General features: G+C 40.5%; 1 protein-coding gene across 9 annotated transcripts in view; it reads right to left on the bottom strand.

Moving 5' to 3' along the window:
• Nucleotides 1–11,451: 11,451 nt before the first annotated feature.
• PALLD (palladin, cytoskeletal associated protein) overlaps nucleotides 11,452–20,103 on the bottom strand; it is a 187,558-nt gene continuing 178,906 nt past the window's right edge. For all 9 annotated transcript variants that reach the window (XM_046940708.1, XM_040699532.2, XM_040699531.2 and 6 more), the window contains 5 exons: nucleotides 18,003–18,135; nucleotides 16,885–17,092; nucleotides 16,027–16,192; nucleotides 14,570–14,703; nucleotides 11,452–13,606 (listed from right to left, as the gene is read on the bottom strand). In XM_046940708.1, the coding sequence (XP_046796664.1) occupies nucleotides 13,434–13,606; nucleotides 14,570–14,703; nucleotides 16,027–16,192; nucleotides 16,885–17,092; nucleotides 18,003–18,135 (814 nt within the window). In that variant the 3' untranslated portion in view covers nucleotides 11,452–13,433. The remainder of the gene's footprint in view (nucleotides 13,607–14,569; nucleotides 14,704–16,026; nucleotides 16,193–16,884; nucleotides 17,093–18,002; nucleotides 18,136–20,103) is intronic.

The following is a 20,103-nucleotide window of genomic DNA, read 5'->3' as shown; positions in this document are numbered from 1 at the left end:
GTTGAGCATCTCAGCCTTATCCTCAGTGGTCACATTCCCTGCCACATCCAATAAAGGATGGAGATTCTCTTTAGCCCTGCTCTTCCTGTTTATATGTTTAAAAAACAAAAACAAACAAACAAAAAACCCAACAAAATACAACAACAACAACAAAAAACACTTGCCTTTTACTACAGTGGCCAGGTTGAGTTCAAGCTGGGCTTTTGCCTTTCTAATTTTCTCTCTGCATACCCTACCAGCTTCTTTGTACTCTGCCCGAGTTGCCTGCCCCTTATTCTACAGGAGGTAGACTCTTTTTCTCCCATAGTCTCAGCAAAATTTCCCTGATCACCCATGCTTAGAAAAGATAAAAAAGATCAATCTTACTGAAATCAGACTCCTCTATTTCTGTTCACTGAGCATGTTATAAAGACCAATGGTTAAATGACTTCCTAGTCCAGTCAATAATGAAATTGCTGCCCATGGTCTGCAAGATTTAACTACTATTCTGGGCTCTGAGGTATACCCACAAGTTCATTTGCCACTAAAAACCACAAAGGGTGAGGCACCCCTCAGGCATGATACCAAAGAAGACTTGAGATCGTTCTACACTTAGCAACGCAACTGATCCAATAAGCAAAGACATAATACCTATTAAAAAATCACAAACAAAAACAAAAACAAAAAAAACTCTTTTGCATGTAAAAATCGTTTATCTTCCAAAAATCTCGAAGTATTTTTTTTACAAATGTTCGTGGATAAGGCTTAACCACATCTAAGATGGCTGCCTGAACCTACTCATTAGGTTTGGGAATGGGAAACAAAGCAAATGTAGCAAAATGTACTGTATTTCAGCTTCAACTGAACAGAATAAGGCAAAGCAGAAAGAAATTAATTACAAATCTCCTCTCTACAGATGTGATTTGTGGATTTAGTCGTATTCCTTTTTCTGTAGAAAGGCAGATAAGGTACTTAAGAGAATAATTTCAGAGGCCAGTATATTCACCTATTCTCACTTCTCCTCTACATCTTTCAGACTACTCTGTACAGTGGCTGGAAGGGAGGATATGAACAGCTGGCTGTTTGCACTGATAACTGTGTCTGCTCCTATTCAGATTAATTGGTTAAATCCCAGTTAAAGATTACAGCTTGGTAAAATGATACAGACAGTGTTTCAGTCACTCTTCACAGTCCTGTAAAGTGATTAAAATGCATTCCTAGAAATAAAAACTGAGCTTCGATACATAGCAAGCGTTGTGCAAAACACATTGCTGGAGCATAACAGTATTTGTCCCTCAAGAGTACAGTTTTAAAGAGTATAAAATTTACAGAAATAAGAAGATGAAATGGATGTTTAGAGGCATGAGGCAGTCATGAGGATGACTAGGATATTTGACAGAACAGTATCAGTATCATGGCTACTTTTTGTTTATTCAGACCTTTGGCATCAAGCTGCTCATGAGATTTAGGAACTGCAATAGTATCTAATTTCATACCTTTTCTAAACATGCTGAGAAGAGATTTGCCTTCAGAAAAACTGGGAACATGCCAGAAGACTGGAGCATTGTGTTGATACTCACTAAAAGGAAAATGTGTTTGCCTCAGTAATTATTACCCTCAGTTACAAGGCAAGAGAGTGACAAAACCATGCAATGCAATCAATAAAGGATGAAATAAAGGATGAAAGGAAGGGAACATAAGCAGGGGCAGTCTACCCAATTAGATGGAAAACAGACCTGACTCATAAAACTGCATTCTTTGAGACTGCAGCATTGATAACAGTAGGTTTTTCAATCCTTGTTGAAGCAAGGGGGGGATTCAGCGGAACTGCCACTTTGGACTTCCAGAGGGCAGTTTGGTCTCTTTTGGACCATGGTTGGGAGGGTCCCTTGGGAGGTAGTTCTGGAGGGCATGGGAGCTCAGGAAGGCTGGGAATACTTTAAGGAAGTTATTTTAAAGGTGCAGGACCTGACCGTCCCCAAGTCATGGAAGACGAACCAGTGGAGAAGGAGAGCAGCCTGGCTGAACAGGGACCTTTGGCTGGAACTCATGAACAAAAGACAACTTATGAGGATTACAGATATGCAGTGAAGCTGTGCAGGGAGAAAATTAGAAATGCTAAAGTCCAACTAGAACTAAACTTGACCACTAAGGTGAAGGACAACAATAAATATTTCTATAAATACATCAACAGTAAGAGGAGGGCTAGGGAGAATCTCCATCCCTTGTTGGATGCCGAGGGGAACATAATGACCAAGCATCAGGATGAGGCTGAGGTACTTAATGCCTTCTTTGCCTCAGTCTTTACTAGTAATATTAGTTGTTACCTGGGCACACAGCCTCTTGTGCTGGAAGATAGGGATGGGGAACAGAACAGGCCCTGCATATTCCATGAGGAAATGGTTTTGAACCTACTTCAAAAGCTGGACACTCATAAGTCCATGGGGCCAGATGGAATGTGCTCTAGAGTTAAGGGAGTTGGCGAATGTGGTTGCCAAACCACTCTTCATCATCCTTCAATGGTCCTGGTTAACTGGGGGTGTCCTGGTAGACTGGAGACTGACAAATGTGATGCCCATCTTCAAAAAGGGCCCGGAAAGATGATCCTAGAAGCTACAGACCTATCAGTCTCACCTCAGTGCCATCGAGGGTTATGGAACAGATAATTTCGAGAGCCATCATGGATCAATTAAAGGTCAACCTTTGGGTCAGGCTCAGTCATCATGAGTTCATGAAATGTAGATCCTGTCTGACAAACATGATTTCGTTCTATGACAAGGTGACCCACTTAGTGGGTAAAGGTAAGGCTGTCAATGTGGTCTACCTGGACTTCAGTAAAGTCTTTGACACTGTCCCCCACCACATCCTCGTGGAGAAACTGGCTGCCCACAGTTGGGATGGGCGTATGCTCTGCCGGGTGAAACACTGGCTGGATGGCTGGGCCCAAAGAGCTGTGGTCAATGGAGTTAAATCCAGTTGGCAGCCAGTCATGAGTGGTGTTCCCAGGGCTTGGTACTGGGGCAGCTTCTATTTAACATCTTTATTAACAATCTTGACAAGGGGATGGAGTGCACCCTCGGTAAGTTTGTGGACAACACCAAGTTGGGAGGGGATGTTGATCTTCCAGAGGGAAGAAAGGCACTACAGAGGGACCTGGATAGACTGGATCGATGGCCAGGGTAAACTGTATGAGTTTCAATAGGTCATCCCAGAGCTTTGTGGGAATTGGCTTATGAAGTTGCCAAGCCACTCTTGATGATTTTTGAAAAGTCATGGCTGTCAGGTGAAATCCATGGTGACTGGAAAAAATGTTATGTCACACACTGAAGAGTAGAAAGGATGACTCAGGGAACTACCGACCTGTCAGCCTCATCTCTGTGCTGGAGGAGATTGTGGAACAGATCGTCCTGGAAGAGCGTGTTATAAATGGCTTAATTACATTGCCCTCTGCCGGAACTACAGGAGATCGCAGACTGATGCTTAACATGCAGAAACAAAACTGGCAGGAGAGGTAGATACCAATAAGTTGTTTCACACTGCTTAGCAGAGTCACAGAATCAAATGTTTCTGGATTTGGAATCCAAAGGAGGGGCTTGGGTTTTTCTCCTGACTTGCTGAAGGGATATTCATTTCTTTACAGAAGAATCTGTGTATGCATGAGAGAGATCCGAAGTTAAGCTTGCCAAGAAAATGGATTTTGTAGCCTTGAACTTGCAGGGAAATTAAAAAAGAATGATTTCTGAGTTACGTAGGCAGACGAGTTCAGAGCTGACGAGAGAACTGTCGTGTGAAATTGAGGAAAGAAAAGGTGTCTTTGGGGCCTGTGCCACAGATTATTATTTTTTACTATTATTAGGTTTGTGTTCAAAAAGAATACTTACTTTTCCCCACTGAAATGTTTCTATCATTATTTTGGTATTACTTATTTTTATTATTATTTTATTATTACTTGATGTCATCTAGCATTTGACTTAGACAGTTTTCTGCATCAAAGCTTTAGATCATCCAGTGCATACTTTGTTACTGATGTCAATGGAAGGAATTAATCTGTGTATAAGTATTCTTATCTTAAAAAAAAGAAAGGGATTTAAATGTTTGGCTGATCTTGAATCTGCAGTAAAATCTTCAGTGTTTCTCTAGCTGTAGGTGCCAAAATTCTACTGCTGTTATACCGGCTAGGTGGCTCTGAAGGCACAGACATCAACTGACAGAGAGGTCTGGGCCCAAGGAAACAATGTGGAAGTAACGCTGCCTGAATCAGTCTCAGGCAGGACTCAGTTGCACAGTGAAGCAAAAATGCTCAGTGAAATCAGCCAGCAAACTAACAGTTTCCATTACCACGAGGCTGGTTATTCCTGTTGTCACAGCTTTGGTTGAATGACTTTAACTTTTGCACTGAAATATAAAAGTCAGAAATGCAGCAAAATGAGAATGATGTGTTCTGGTTGGGCTTTCGTTATTTTTAATGTTAAAATTTATGGATAAGCAATTTAATTTGTACAGTGATAAACTGAAAGATAATTTCTGAATGAAACTGAATTTTAACTATTTCAGATTTTCCTGGTCTTACTGCAGCTCTGCTGGACACCACGTCGTGGGTAGAAGATAATCGTTTGCTTTAGAGTGCTGATGTGTGCATGACTTTAAATCTGTTTACTTACTTGTGTTCACTTATGGGATGTGATTGGATGACCTGACTTAAAAGCAGATAAAGCTGCTTGTCAAATAACGTAAGAGATTCTTTGCAGAATCATGCTAAATTCTGAATGGTTCTCTGTGTAATGTTAAACACCCCTTACTCTTTTTTCCTTCTTCTGAATCCTCAGTTTCATATGCTTTCATTGATTTATTTTTCTCCTTCCTCACCATCAAGTAGTACACACTAAGCTGTTTCAAAGAGTTTACTGAGCTTTCTGCTTTCTTACATGAATGAAGATTTTATTTTGTCAAGCAGTGTAAGAATTCGAAAATAAACATTTCTTTCCACATTTTTTTTTGCTGTGTGATATTCCCTTCTGTTGTTTCAGGTGACTCAGCACGCGTCATTTTCGTGATGCTGGAAGCATGATTTATAACTCAAAAACGGGCTCTGAATTTGTGCAGTGGCCAAAACTTGTGGTCTAAAAAGACATCAAAGCTTTTTCAAAATATTAAAGCAGATGTTCCACGAAGAAATTTTTTTGCATTGTCCCATAGCATATAAAATTAATGTCATGGAAAGACTTCATTGGGCATACTCAGAAAAGCATGCTCATCTCTAATAGCAGCTTCGCGAGGCACAGCCTGAACCTTTTTTTCCCACTGAGACGGCATTTATATTACACATTCTATATATTGTTTTCAATATGTTACACAGTGAATTTTCTCTATCAGATGGTCACAAATGATGACTGGCATCCTTTGGTATTTATGGATAAAAATTAATATTAATAAAAGTAATAATAAGTGCTGAACTGTCCCAGAGATCCTGGGTGTGCTACAGGTAATAAGCTAAGCATCCTGACAACACAACCGAAGGAAGGGCTTCAGTAAACTGGAAGTCAGATGTTTCATACATGGTGTGTGAACTAATTTAGTGTCTTGGTTGGCCAAAAATCAGAGCTCAGTGGTGATTCTCGAGGGTCTCCTTTAAGTGGTTTTGAGCAGAATTGTATGATAAGTTGCTAGGGTTCACTTTTATACCAGATAATTAATTTACACTGTCTTAAATGCACTCTGCTATGGGAGAGTGTGCTGGATTTTGCAGTTGAACTTCATGTGGTCTGAAACAGTGACCTTTGTTTGACATCTCTATCATCCACAAGAAAAAAAACAATAAATGTTACTGAATAAATAACTTTTCTATAACGGGTCAGGTCAAAGCTCAACGTTACGTTCTGAGGAAAAGCGAAGTTGACAGTTCTACCCCGGGTACAACATCCAGAGCAACGAGTTGACCTGAAACACTTGTAGAGAAATTCCTGTTCTGAGACTTCCAAGCTTAGCACTGAAAGATGGAGAAATGTAGGTGTAGCTACATATGGAACGGCCAGCTGGATTTATTTGATGTGTGCTAAAGAAGAGAAAAACCCTACATTAACATTAATTTTCATACAGTAAAAATAGAAATTCTTCGTATGGAATGTTCTGATAAAGAATTATGCCTATCTTTTTAACTAGTAGTTTAAAATAAACTGTGACCAAAACAAAAAACCCAACAACTTACTGTAAAACTGATTCCAGCCAATTTAAAACAAAGATTACAGTAATGCGTACCCTTGAGATTTTCAGACTGAGCACTTCAGGGTCAAAATTCAGACTGTCATTTTCCAACTGAAATGCATTATCTTTATTGGTATTTTTTCATTTGTTTGTTCATTTTAAATCATGCCTCTTTAATTTGAAATGCTCAAATGAACATTCAGTCTCCGAGCATCCTTTTATTTCTGGATCTTAGGCACCTTGTTTGATCTTAGTCTTCCCATTTCTTTTTGTTGTTGTTGGACCCACATTTTCTACTTAGAGTGTTTTTGGCACCCAAGTTGAAACATTGGACATGTACTGCTAGGATGAGAAAATGGATGCAAGTTGCTAAAAGGAGATGTCGTCTTGCCTATGTAGATCTGCTGAGCTGAGCAGTACTGTGCTTGCTTCTGAGGCTTTCCGTTTGGTAGCACAGCTGATTTCCAGCCATTCCTATTTTTCACGCAGTATGAGTTCAGTTCCAAGCTCATACATCACTGACCACATGCTAAAAATGGAATTCCATTTACATTTAATATATCTTCATTCCATTTCTTCTTTCTAGAAGGCTTGTTAGGCTCACATCCCCCTCTTCCTGGCATTCCTCCTCCTTTATTTTCTTGGGTTGCAATTTAAGGGCACGAACGTAATTCATTATGGAATGCTTTGTCTGTTTCTCTCCCCTCAGCACGTGATTACGTAGTGAGCTGCTGAGGAGACTTAATAGCCCTCCCAGTGTACAGAGAAAATACTTTAGAGAAAGGTAGGCTTGTCAAATTAATGGGAGCCTGGTACTTCAGCATCGTGTATCATCTGAGTGTTACCCAATTAAAAAAAACACAAAAAATACAAGAATTGTAACGTCATCTTTTCTGTCTTTGGGTGATTTTTACACTGTCACAGGGGGTTCTCTACCTGAAGCTTGTGTTGTGATGCCAAAAAGTGTGGCAAAATGACTAAATATTGCACAGATTTTGAAAACATGCTTGTGAGAGCATTGGCAAGCTTTTAACAGATTCACTCTTTTCCTTTCTAATTTCTACAGTCTGTATCAACGTGGGTTATTGGAGTTTTGTCTTCTGAAGCCTTTCTGGGCCTTAGCTGTCGGGTGGGCCAATCACAGATACCACAGTTCAAAAGAAGGGTAAGAATGTGACATATTCTAACAAGAGCTGTCTCTCAAAGTTTATTTTACCTACAAGGTTATATTTGTCCTCTGGAGGGAATAGTTTGTATTTACACTTAACAGAGCTGAGGACCAATCAAATTTTGATGTGATTGGTAACAGACATTCTGACACATTCAGTTTTGCATGGATTGTATGCTTTGAGCCAGGGGCAATTTAAGCTGCAGGAGACTGCTTTTGCTTCACTGGAGATGAACTCCAGTGTGTGTCACTAACTCTATTTGTTTCATAGTTTCGGAAACAGAGGCAGTTAAAAAGCCAGCAGCGTAGGATGGAGTGGAGTTTGGGTGCTGATTCCTGCTCACTCGATCAAACTTAATGCCAGGCTGCACATCTCTAAGGATACTGCAGCTGTGATACTTAAGAATGCTGTGAGATTGGAAGAACCAGCCAGTTGTTTTCTGCTCGTTGATGCATATTTGCGTTTTCCTGTTTTCCTCGCTTGGAGGAGTTTTGAGCAAGGGAAAGATTTGTTTGAACCGAGGACTGTGGAGGATGTCAGAATTCCTGCGATATCAAAGAAGGTGGAAGAATAGTTAAGGACTTTAATTTCCTTTTCTATTTTTGTTGTTATTTGTTTGTTTTTCATGCTGTGAACCAGGAAATTCCGGTTGCTGTCATTGGGTGCTGCCTGGTGCCAAATTAAAAGCAAGAACTGAGATGCTCCTGTGTTCTCCATTTACAACATGAAAAGACAGAAGCACTTGAAAATGAGGTACAAAAGTCAGTGAGAGCCTCTTTTTTTCTGACCTCAAGGCCTTCCAATTGCAAATGTTTTCAAAGAGATGGGATGTGTTGCTTAGATTAATATTAGATCAATGTATACTTAGAAGGCTTGTCACACATGGTGAAGAATTACATGCACTGCTAACCCGGATGCGAATCTTTCTATTTCAAACAGGCACGGGGCTTTTAACTACCTGCTGATGTTACTCTGTAGTGCATACACTTGTTCCTATTATCTCATCTCTACTTGTGCTAAAAATATGATTTCCTACCATGTGCATTAAACAGTTTAGGAAGTATCTCTTAAAGCAGTATCAGGATTTTAGCCAAACAAATGAATGACTTGGAAATGTAAGAACTCCACTAACATTTCCGTACCGCGGCTCATATGAAATCTCCTCTAAAAAAGCCACACTGAAAAAAAAATGTGGTTTGGCCTCAAAATTTGTCTCATCCACACCTGATTTTCCTTTTTAAACATGTGCAGCGTAACACATATCCTCACAGCTCACCCTGTGGGCTGCTCAGTGGTGTGCGCTCACCTCCTCTGCTGTCAGTCAAGCCGTGTTTTTAGACAAGCTTCTAACAAACCTAACAGCTTTTTTTTCTTTCCAGCTTTTCTTATGTATGCATTCTTCTATTCAGGAGTAATGTTTGCTTATAACACGTGGGATATTCCAAGTGCTACTTTCTGTACTTAATAAGCTGTTGCTGTAGGAGTTAAATTTCACCAGGAGGCCATCTGTGTCTGATAGGGTGTCTGACCTTCCTCCCAGGCCCTGTGCTCAGAGCAGTGTGTACAGCAGTTCAGCAGGTACTTCACTGCTTTTCACAGTGAGGGGCACATAAGAGAAGGGCCCTGTTCATTTACAATACCTTTTTTTACTAGTTCCCATCTTTAGCTTTGGGTGATTCAGTTTTTACTGGTCGCAACTGCTATTAATCCTGGATGGCAAGTCCGCGTGTGCATTTTTCTGGCTTGAGAATGATGTTAAGACAAAGGATCCTTTCTCCCTTCGTTTGCTGGTTGTTTTCCTTCAGTGTCTATCATCTTGCTTCCATAAACTGGCTGCTTGAGTTGCAGAGGGTGTTAATAATACTCGAGGCTTCCATGGTTTCCAGAGCTTTCCAAGACATCTTGTAATGCATCTGATATTGGTCTAGCAGATCATACAGTTAAAATGTTGGCATAAAATCATAATTGGCTTTCACTTTATTTACATATAAGCTTGTGAGAACTGATAGTCCAATATTTGCCTTCACCTTTGTACTGGATGTCTTAAGTCAGCTGATGACTTAATGTATTGCTTTAAATTTTCTATAATCTTTGTCACACTTTTCATATCACCATCTCTGGTTTTTATATCGATTTATCTGATTTTTCTCACTATTTTGCCAGCTTGAACTTAAAGGAGATCACATGCTCAGCATGAGCATCTTGATTGAAGCTGGCGGCTGAATTGTGAGGCAGACTTGAGTCTGCTGTCAACACGCATCATTGGAGCAGGCATTTTCAAACTGTGCATTACTCTGGCTATACAACAACATGTGTGCTTGGCAGTTGGGTCTCACAGCCAGAGCATGCAGCCGATCCCCTCAGTATCACGACATGATGAGTCATACAATCTCATGGAGGACGTTTGCATTAGAGCTGTTTGGGCTGCTTGCAGAGTTAGGGATGTAGGTCCCCATATGTGGGGAATCGAGGGATGTAGGTCCCCAAATGTGGGGAATCGAGGCAGTTATTAGCGTACAAAATAAGTGAATGAAAATGGCCTTTGAAAGTGGTAGCACAGAAAGACTATACTATAAAAGCTGGGGTTTCACACTGGACCGTAGTTTGGATTTGTTCCCTATTTGATCCCCAGCTGGCTGTTATGGGGAAAAAAAAATGTTAATTATTGCTGTTGCCTTGAAGTAAGTTGCAGGATAAGTTTTATGCTGTGTTAAGGTACTCTACGGACTGGAAAAAAAACAACCCAACTTCATGGATGTGGAATTTTGTACATCACTCCTCAAGGTGGCCTCAAGTTGTGCTGGGGAGGGTCAGGTTGAATATTAAAAATTTCTCCTCAGAAAGAGTGGTGAGGCATTGGAAGGAGCTGCCCAGGGAGGTGGTGGAGTCACCGTCCCTGGAGGTGTTCAAGAACCATGGAGATGTGGCATTGAGGGATGCAGTGGATGCACGGTCTGGGGTTGGACTCGGTGATCTTAGAGACCTTTTCCAACCTTAATGATTCTATGACAGCTTTCTGTCAGCGCCTCAAATGCAGTTGAATTGAGTCTTGGATTGCTCTGAACACACCTGGCTGATAAGCTTGCTACCCCTCATACAAAGTGTTGAAAGCGCACTTTCAGATAATACCATCTATCTTTGGAGTCTGGGGAGGAAGATTAAACTGCTGAAGGTTATTTTGATGCTTCCAAGAGCGTCAGTTTTTGGCTTGAGAAGCATGTCATTTTTTGTGTGCCACACTTCTATCTCTGACTCTGTAAACGCAAACAGTCCCAGTAACTAAGGAACAGCACAGTTCAATGTTTTCTTAAGAACAACTTTGCTGCTTAGGGATGTGATTTACTACTTGTGTGTGTGTACATATATGCGGAGACAAAAGTGATGATGATCTCATCTTAACTAGCTCACAAGAGCAGCCTGTCTCATTTTTTCAGTCCTCGCCAAAGACAAATTTACTGCAAGCAGACGGAACTCCACAGAGTTCAGTTAGTTGTAGAATCGCCATTAATGTCAGTACTCACTTAGTTGTAATGATAATTCTCTTTGTAGTAACCAATGCTTGCAGTGTAAGCCTAAGGGGAAAAAAAATGATTATCTTGCAGCTTTCTCAGTATTTTTGCACAGACAGGAAAGAAGGAGAAGTTGTAGTTAGGTAATGTTTGGGATTTTACAAGTAAATCCTAACATTCCTTCGTTTGATTTTGGTGCTTTTTAGAAGTCTGCTCTCACACCGATTTAACAGCACTTGGACTTCAAATCAATCTTGCTTTTTTACCATTTTACTTAGAATCAGTTATTAGTGATGTCATACAGCAATTACGTGAGACATGAAATAGACCTGCATGTATTCCCAACACCTGGGGTAAGAAAGCATCTTCACGTACTCAAATTATGAGAAATTTTCACAGAATAGTGAGTCATGTTCCTCTTAAAAAGACAAAAATCAACAGATTCAGAGACAAAAAGAATAGTATCTATTAGAAGCATCTAGTCAGGTGTAGATGCTTCACATAGCCCTTGTTTCATTAAATTCCTAATAATTAATTTCTAAATCTTGCATACTTGTATCGTAACAGTTAATAGTCTTTACCAGAAGAAAAACTTTCTCTTTGTGTAGTATTTATTGACGTTAAACCCACATTATACCAGCACAACAATCCAAAGTAATGATAGTACATTTTTTATAAATACAAATAGAGTGGCAAAATAATGCTAGTGAAGCTAAACAAAACAAAAAAAAAAGTAAATTAGCATGTCACAGTTGTGAAAAATTTTGCAAATGATATGACATACTTTTTCTAGAATATAATCAGATTATTCCCATACGACAAACCATGACATTAATTTAGAGGAACGATTCCCAGAACTGGTCATGTCCTGCACCAATTTGCATAGAATAGTACTAACTTATGTGCTAAAGTTTATTAGTCACTAAAAAAAACAACAAAACAAACTTTGTGTACTTACAAAGCAATACACTTAATAGCAGTAATGCAATATATGGTGTACACAATTACAAAATTAAAAAACCAACTAAGTACAGGACTTCTGAATAACTGAACTGGGATAAAAGATTTCAACACTTTTATTATAAATAATGAAAGATACCATGTATGTGCTTCATATAAGGAATACAGTGTTTTCCTTTCATAGCAAAGTATGCTCGTACCATCAAACACTCATTTTTCTTGTCAGGCCTAGCAACTCTTCCATCCCTCCCTCCCCTTCATCTGAAATTCATTTGGTTCTAATTTAAAACTACCTTGTCGGATCTGACGAGGTAGAGCTCCAGTTTGATGTGGATTTGCCTGGCATTCTGAAAGTAGCATTTCATCTACTGCACACAGCCCCTACCCATTAACAGAGCTGTTGTAGGCAAACAACAGGAAGGATGAGGAAAAAAAAGAAATCCAGAAACGTGTATGATAAGAAGAAAAACTGATGCAAATTTTCTTGTTTTGTCCACCATCTTCTGCTTCCTCAGATTTGCAAGCTTATCACCTATGGTGTTTACTTTTCATTGAAATTCCTACTGCAGTCTCAACCCACTTCTCACTTACTATACATTTCTAAAATCCTCATACGTGTTACTCAAGTGCTAAGAAGTCAAATGGCCCCTACATACGTTCCTCAGTTTTCAGCTCACCTTAGAACTTCAGACTCTTCAGCAGGAGTGTTAGGAGGTTGCAGGCTGTCTTCAGGAAATCCACGGAGAGTTTCAGCCTCTTGCCCTGTCCCCCTCCCACCCCTTGCAGCAATCTACTGCAGCAGTTCATACCGTCAGCACTTTTTCTCTTCTAGTTACTAAGATTTATGGTCTGGAGTAGACTGTGTTACATATCTTCTTCATTAGTTTGAAGAGGTTAAATCATTCATGCTTAACCATCTTTGCTGTATGTTTGCAAGTAAGCCTCCTCCTAGGTGGTAGAAAGGAAAAATACAAAAGAATTTAAAACTGGGGCTTCAACGTTGCTTTACAGAACTGTCCATATTAATGGCATTTAAGGCAAAGTATTATTTTCATTGTAGAATAAAAAACAGTTTGCAGAGATGCAGCATTTGCTTACATTTCTCTTCCTTGTCTCTTCCTTTATTACAATATTGCACTTGTTCACTGTAGCTATCAGAATGCATTGCCATTTTAGAACTATAGGTTACCGTACATCCTAGTTTTCTTTGTCATCTAATGGCCTCAAATAAAACATCTCGCACCATTAGCATTGTGTAACATCTACTTACTGCTTACGAAGGCACGTGGTGATAGTGTTTTCTTCTGAAAAGTCTGTTTCACTGATGCGTTTTGGCCTTTATGAAAAGGGTTATTCATAAGAGCTGAAGCAACTTAAGTATAAGGAAATGGTGAATGTGATTTGTTGTGCAATGTGTACATTTCTATTAATAATCTACCTATTCTTCTAATTTGGTATACTGAATAAGGAATACATGGTTATTGTGTTTGTTGTTTATCTTTTGTACTTGAAGGTGTTTGCCTTTGCATAAAGTGACATAGGAGTATCATTGGTCAAGGCAATGGCTTTCAGTGTTTCTGCTTTGAAAGAAGATGATGGAAGTGGTGGCTCGGATCTACAGGTCATCGCTCTCTACCAAACCAGACTGCATTGTCAGATGGACTGGATTTGCCTCTGGCTGGAAAGCTGCTTTGATGTCTAGTCCTTGGTCACACAGTGCAGCGTATCGGCTGGTTGAGGGCCGCACCTTCTTTGGCTTGGTTGTTTGAGGTGGTTGTTGCCACTGAGCTATAAGTTAAAAAGGAAAGAATAAAAATTAGGCATCATCATCTCTGCCACAATGTGTATCAGATTCATAATCTATCCTTTGTAAAGAGACACTCATCTCTGGGCAGCAGAAAAGGATTACATGAAAGGTTAAGTTTTATTTCTTGGTGCATTTATTTTTTTCCTCAGCATCTAGTTTTACCTTCAAACGTGGTGAATAAAAACAAGCGTCTGTGGTTGTTACCTTGCCTTTTTGGCATTGCTTTCTACTTTTCCTAGTATCAGTGAGAAGGTTAACAGCGAGGTATGTGTTTCTGTGCTCCAATATTACTGTGTGAGCCTGTTCTAAGGTTACTGGCTGTAATGGGAAAGGAAATCATCTGGTCGCCATCGCCACCCCCTGAATCCAGCAGAATGCTGAGCCAAGGTTCTAATTCGCAAGTCTCTCTATCACTGCCACCCCAGAAAGCATCTACCTTTCCCATTTTCCCATTCATTTATTCTTGTTATGAGGGGATCGGTAATGGAATTTTAGTTTAAGAAAATGTTCACTGTGTAAGGGGCTGCTGTGGAACAAACTGTACAGCTAGGCAGAAAGGCCTAACTACTACAGTTCTAGTCGTTGTCACAGGTGTACTATAGGCTAAGGTGGAAAAGAATACGAGAGGTTAGGGAAGTGCTAACAGAAATAGTAATAATGATCCACAAGTCATCTAATCATGCCGTTATATGTTGTTAATTAGCTACATTTAATATACTAAGCAAAAATAGAGTGCATGCATGCTTGTTTCGTTTTGGTATCTGAAAGATGGTGGAAGTACTTTGACAGAGCATTTGTTGTCTTGATGTGGATCGTTATTATTGAGGAGAAACTATAAACAAAAGAAAAAGAGACCAATGTAAATGATTCTGTGAACAAACTGACACTTGTAGAACTGTTGCTTTTGAGGGATTAATGAGATCACGAAAAAGGAAGTCACTTACTGTAAACATCCAACCTGGCAGTGCAAGACACAATCCCGGCCTCATTCTTAGCTGAAACGGTGTACCAACCAGCATCCTCTTTTGTAGCTCCCTGAATAAGCAGGCAGATGTAGCCATAGTTGTCCTGGTGCATGCTGAAAAAAAGAGAAGTAGCAAATTACTACTGAAATTGAAAAACAGTGCAGACATTTAAATGTCATTATAAACAGACACCGTGCTAGTTAGACATTAAATATATAGTCTACTTTTAATTAATGTGAAACTTCCTCTGAAATTAGCAAGTGGTAAATGAAACCTTCAGTAGGCTTGAAAATTCAGCAGTTTAATATCAGGTATTAAAAGGAAGCAAAAACCACCCAGAGCAGCTTCTCTTTCAAAGTGACAGATTAGGACATGTGGAAAGCAGATTTAAGTTGTAGGAATATCAGAACTTATCCAAACTTTGTGGGGACGGGATACAAGACCTGACTTGATAAATGAAGTACTGAAATATCTGTAGTTATTTAGGACAGCAATAATTTATTACAGTGCCATAACAGTAATGAGTTCCTTTTCTTTTGATATATCAGGAATTTTCTCCTAAACATTCCTACAAAATGCTGTCAAATATTGATGACTAACTTACAGATCTTAGAGATAAAATAAATATATATTTATCGGCCTTTTTTCCACTACCTTTACAGTATGTGCCCATAAAGATGTGTGGGTTTTTTGTATGATTTAAAGGCTAACCCATAGCTAGTTTCACAGAAGCTCCCATGTTGAAATAGCAGTACTGGGCTCAGCTCTTAGCTGCCTTTGTTCCCAGAGGAAGTATGGGAAAAGGGGAAAAGTGGAGTGCTAAAGAATGAAGGTGATGGAAGTGAGATGCTGCAGTTGCTGTGAACTAGCATTTACTAAATGCTGGGTAAAAGTGTGCATAAAGCCATTGTCTCATGGAGGAGTTGCTTCCATGTGAGTGAATGTAACTCAACTTTGGGCCCAATGGAGCACACTTTAGCTCCTAGTGCTCACGAGATGGGAGAAGGAATACCTAGAGGCATAGTTCAGCCCCTCTTCAGCTTCTGCATTATTATTTTGCCCTGGTATGGACAAATCAGACATCCCACTACTGCCATTCAAGAAAGTTCTTTTAGTTCACTGCAAAGCAGAGTTAGGAATCAAGATTTCTGCCAAGAAGTGGACAGTTTTACCTAGGAGCCAAGGCTTTTACCAATGCATTTTTCTTGGTTCTAGACAAGACTATGATGCCACTTGCTTAAAGTGCAAAGGCAGTTGTTTAAGTCTTGCTGGCTGCAAGTTTGAGTAAATGTCATACAGTACTACAGTAACTAGTTAGTATTTACGATGTGCTGCTCACACAAAGCATTCTTATGACCTTTTAGGTTTTCACATGTATTACAGGACAAATCATTACTGAAGTTAGGCATAGAGCTATTTTTCTCAGACAGTCTTACCTCACTCTGTCAGTATTGTGTGTGATTGACTCGTTCTCTTTCTTCCAAAATATCTGAGGTGATGGTTCCCCCGAGATTCGACACTCCAGTCTCACTGGAAATCCCTCAGTCACACCTGTGTTCTGTAGTTTCTCGATAAACACAGGTGCTTTGTGTACTTCCTTAGCTGTGAAAATAAAGATTGCAGTATTGCCGACACTTTTGCATATAGAAAGGAAAAATCTAAGAGGCAGGCAAATTGAGTGTTGTTTTCATTAGTTACAAAGCCTGGCCCCACTTCATCTGAAGAAAACAGTCACATCCTTATTTTAGTAAAGGAAAAGTGATGTCTAATAGAGTCGAGCACTTTCCTCCTCCTCCCCTTCGGCCATTGGAAGAATTAAAGTGTAGAGCTTGAGAACTAGATTCATTGGCTGCACTGTGCTTGTTAAGCAGTGCTCCTTCATCCTCCATAAAAGGATGAGCCTTTAATTGTAGAAGAAATACTCTGCCAGCTGGTTGGAATGGCATTACTGTAAAGTCCTGTGCACCATATCATACTAGCAGCCCAGAGGTAGGCATGGGTCTGCACAGATTGCTGTAGAAAAAAAAAACCACAACACACCAAAGTAAATAGTCGGGTTTGCGGCCTCAGCTGTGCCCCAGGATGAAAACAACCCTCTTTTCTTCACAGCATCCCCAGAGGTCACACACCACTCAACTTTTGACAAAACATAACATAAACGTATCACCTAGAGATATGCTGTAGTTCTGTCACTGCTTGGTTTTCTCTTCTCATTCCCCACCCCTCAGCCACGTCATTTGACAGCACTTAAATTTTCTACTTTACACTTTGATTGCTCAGCACGAAGACGTTACCTGCAACAATGAGCTCCAGGCTGAATGTATTTTCTCCAGCTCGATTGCTGGCGACACACGTGTAGATTCCCGCATCCCTCGCGGTGACCGGTTCTATGATCAGGGAGTGCACCCCGTTCTCACGCACCAGCATTTTGTGAGAGCTGTCAGGACGAATGGGTCTTCCATTTAGTTGCCAGCTTAGATCAGGTGTTGGTAATCCACTAACCTTCAGTGTAAACAGAACAACGGGAAATTATTTGCCGTGCAAAAACAATGAAGGAGTCCTGACTCGTTACTTCAGAAAAGTTTGGTTTTGTTTGCTAATGCAGGCGTACCACAAGATTTAAAGAACTAATTCTATCTGAATTATACATTGACTCAGCTGTATTAATTTAATTGCTTTCTCACCAACTCCCTGAATTCCATGGTGTCTTAAAGGTGTGACTGAAAAAGATCAGTGTTTAGATATGCTAGAATCTAAACAACAATACATTGCAACAAAAGGTAGAGTGACACCTTGTATCTTTTCTGATTGTTTGCTCTCCACCTGGAATGAAATGGTACTCCTTTCTAAACTGATTTCTTGTCAAAAACTTGCAGACAAAAAGATGTTAGCTGACTAACCACTGAGCTCTGCATTCCATTTCATTGTATCCGTCTGTTTGCGTGAGTCCTGCACTACTAAAGGCCCTGCCACTTGGTGGGGTACTGTGTGAAAACAGCTTCTCCCAAGTAGACCATCACCAAGTAAACAGAAGCCCTAGCCTTCATCAGTTCTGTTAAAGTCATAAATCAAGCTCAGAGAGTTTGAAAGTAACAGAGGATAGAAACTGAAGTAGTAAAAAGACTTCAAATGGAGAAGCACGCTGTCTCTGTAGTGTGTGCTGCTTCCCCCTACAGCCCAAAGGAGGTGAATTCTAACGCTCATTTTTCTGTTGGCTGTAAGATTTGTCTGAAGCAGCTTCGTTGCTGAGGATGCAAGTTTTTGTCAACTTCTGCTGAAAAGCAGTAAGATTAATTAACCTATTGACACTGCCAGTAAGTAAAATAGCATTAAAAAAGTATCTTATCCCACTTGGTTTCCGACTCTGCCGAGGTTACAGAGAGGTAGCTGCTGGCCTGTGCCTGGCACTTACCTTGCAGTCCATCCTGCAGAGTTTTCCTTCTTGGACAGTCAGGTCTCCAGGGGCCTGCAGAAAATGGGGCCGGAAGAATCGCTCCTGAATTGGTTCGTTTTCATCACCACTGTCCCTTGATCGAGACCGCGGCCTTAAAATACCATGAAATAGCAGTAAGATACTGATTCCCACTGTATCAGAAGAGGCATCCAGAAAAATCTAGGAAACAGTCTTGCTACAGAATAATTACTTGTAATAATCTTATATCTGTACATGATAGAATGTTTCGTTTAGTCTTCAAATCACTGAAACACAAAGTAAAGCTGGCAGGCTTTAGAATTTAGCCTCAGTTCCCCATTTCTGGAGTCCTGTGTGCTTAACCCCACCCTGTTCTGATACCGAGCAGCATGTGCACTGCTCCTCCATTACCTTCACCCTTCAGAAACCGTGGGTGAATGGGTGGCACTGAAGGGTAAAAGTCCTCCTGCACGCCGCTATCCCACTGCTGCAGCTGCACAAGGCAGGAGCACTGAGGGAAGCCAGGGGAAAAAAAATTACACCCGAGGAAGTGGAACATATAGAGGCTGAGTTTGTGATCAAAGCAGTTTTTTAGTGATAGGGTTCTTCTCTTGAATTGTTCCTTAACTACGTTTTCAAATTACAGGTAGAAAAGGAAAGCTGAATCAACACACTCTTTAGTATAAGAAACTAATAACGTGTCTCTTCTTACATCTTTTAAAAAGTACCCCTAATATATAAATTTTTAGATCTTCCTTACATCTCATGGATTTTAAGATGGTCTGCTTGGAGTTCGGGCTGCTGCACGCTGTGAGATTGCTCTGGTGTTGCAGCACTGAGTGCTGTGATGTGGGGGCCCGAGCCTGAGCCTTGCACACCTCAGACGTTTCAAAACCCTCTCCCCAAGTAAGGCTGAGAAGGCAATTTTTGCAAGCAGAGCAAGTTTCAGAAAAATACCACATGGAAAAATGAAGGGACATTAGGAAAGCATGCCCTAAAATGGCAATGAAGTAGTGATGGTAACAAAACCAGAGGTCTGCCAGAACACACTCTGTAAGAGATCCAGTACTTCAGGAAAGAGCCTGTCAGCAGTGTAGAAAGTAAGAAAGTTCATTAAGATAATAATTACTTGTCATATAAGTTTATGTTGCTCTCAAGCAAAAAAAAAGCTCACAGAAAAAAAAATGCTGAAATGTAGCAGGAATATTATTTATCAGAAGTATATGGAAATATGTGAGACCAATTGTAGAGCGGAGCACATTATTGTGGTCTGTTACATTAGAAAAGCTGCACTGGTGGGAGTCTGTCACAGGAATGTGGTACATGCTCAGATTTCATCGGTCTGGGGCAGAACTGGATGATGGGAGCAGTAGGAAAGGCCACGAGACAGAAACAGTGCTGTGCGGAGCCCTCTGCAGAAACAGACCTCCTGAAACTGTGCAGGAAATAAGGATTCTCAGTAGTTGCTCTAATTTTAATTAAACTGCTCTATGCAAATCTCTTACAATTCCATACTCTGCTAAACACCCATCCAAAACTGCCAGAGTGCTTGCAGCAATTCAACAGCAAAACAGCAGCTGTGAGTGGCCTCGGATTTCAATTGCGTTTGGCAAGATCGCAAAACAGGGCTCCCCCCTATTAGTCCTGCAGCAGGCAGGAGGAGGTCTGCATTTTATCCTTCACAAAGACACAGAAGTGCCAGCTGCTCCATTTTCCCTTGCCCATACCTATTTTCCTCCCTCCACTCCTCCCTTTTAAAAACGTTTCCCCTTTCTCACTCTTGTGCATCAACTACTTCAGCTGAAACCCGACTCTTCCCTGCAGCTTTTGCCTTCATGGATTAACACAGGCTTTTCTTTTTTACCCATTATTTGCAGGTGCACGAGACAGTGGGCAGCACATTCAGGATGGGGGAAGCCTGATTTGCTCAGTGCAGAAGTCAGACAGATGAGATCTGTTCAGCAGCCTCATTTCATGACCCCCCCCCAGTCATCAGAGCGGGCAGAGAAGGTCTGTTTGTTATGTCGCAGCTCTGCAAGACGTAGTGTTGCAGGGAGTATCTGAGCTCCTTTGCTGCACTCTGACAGCAGGTAATTACATC

This window comes from Gallus gallus, chromosome 4 (genome assembly GCF_016699485.2).
Source record: "Gallus gallus isolate bGalGal1 chromosome 4, bGalGal1.mat.broiler.GRCg7b, whole genome shotgun sequence".
In the NCBI taxonomy this organism is placed as follows: domain Eukaryota; kingdom Metazoa; phylum Chordata; class Aves; order Galliformes; family Phasianidae; genus Gallus; species Gallus gallus.
The sequence above is the reverse complement of the archived record's forward strand: the minus strand, read 5'-3'. Positions and strand labels throughout refer to the sequence as shown.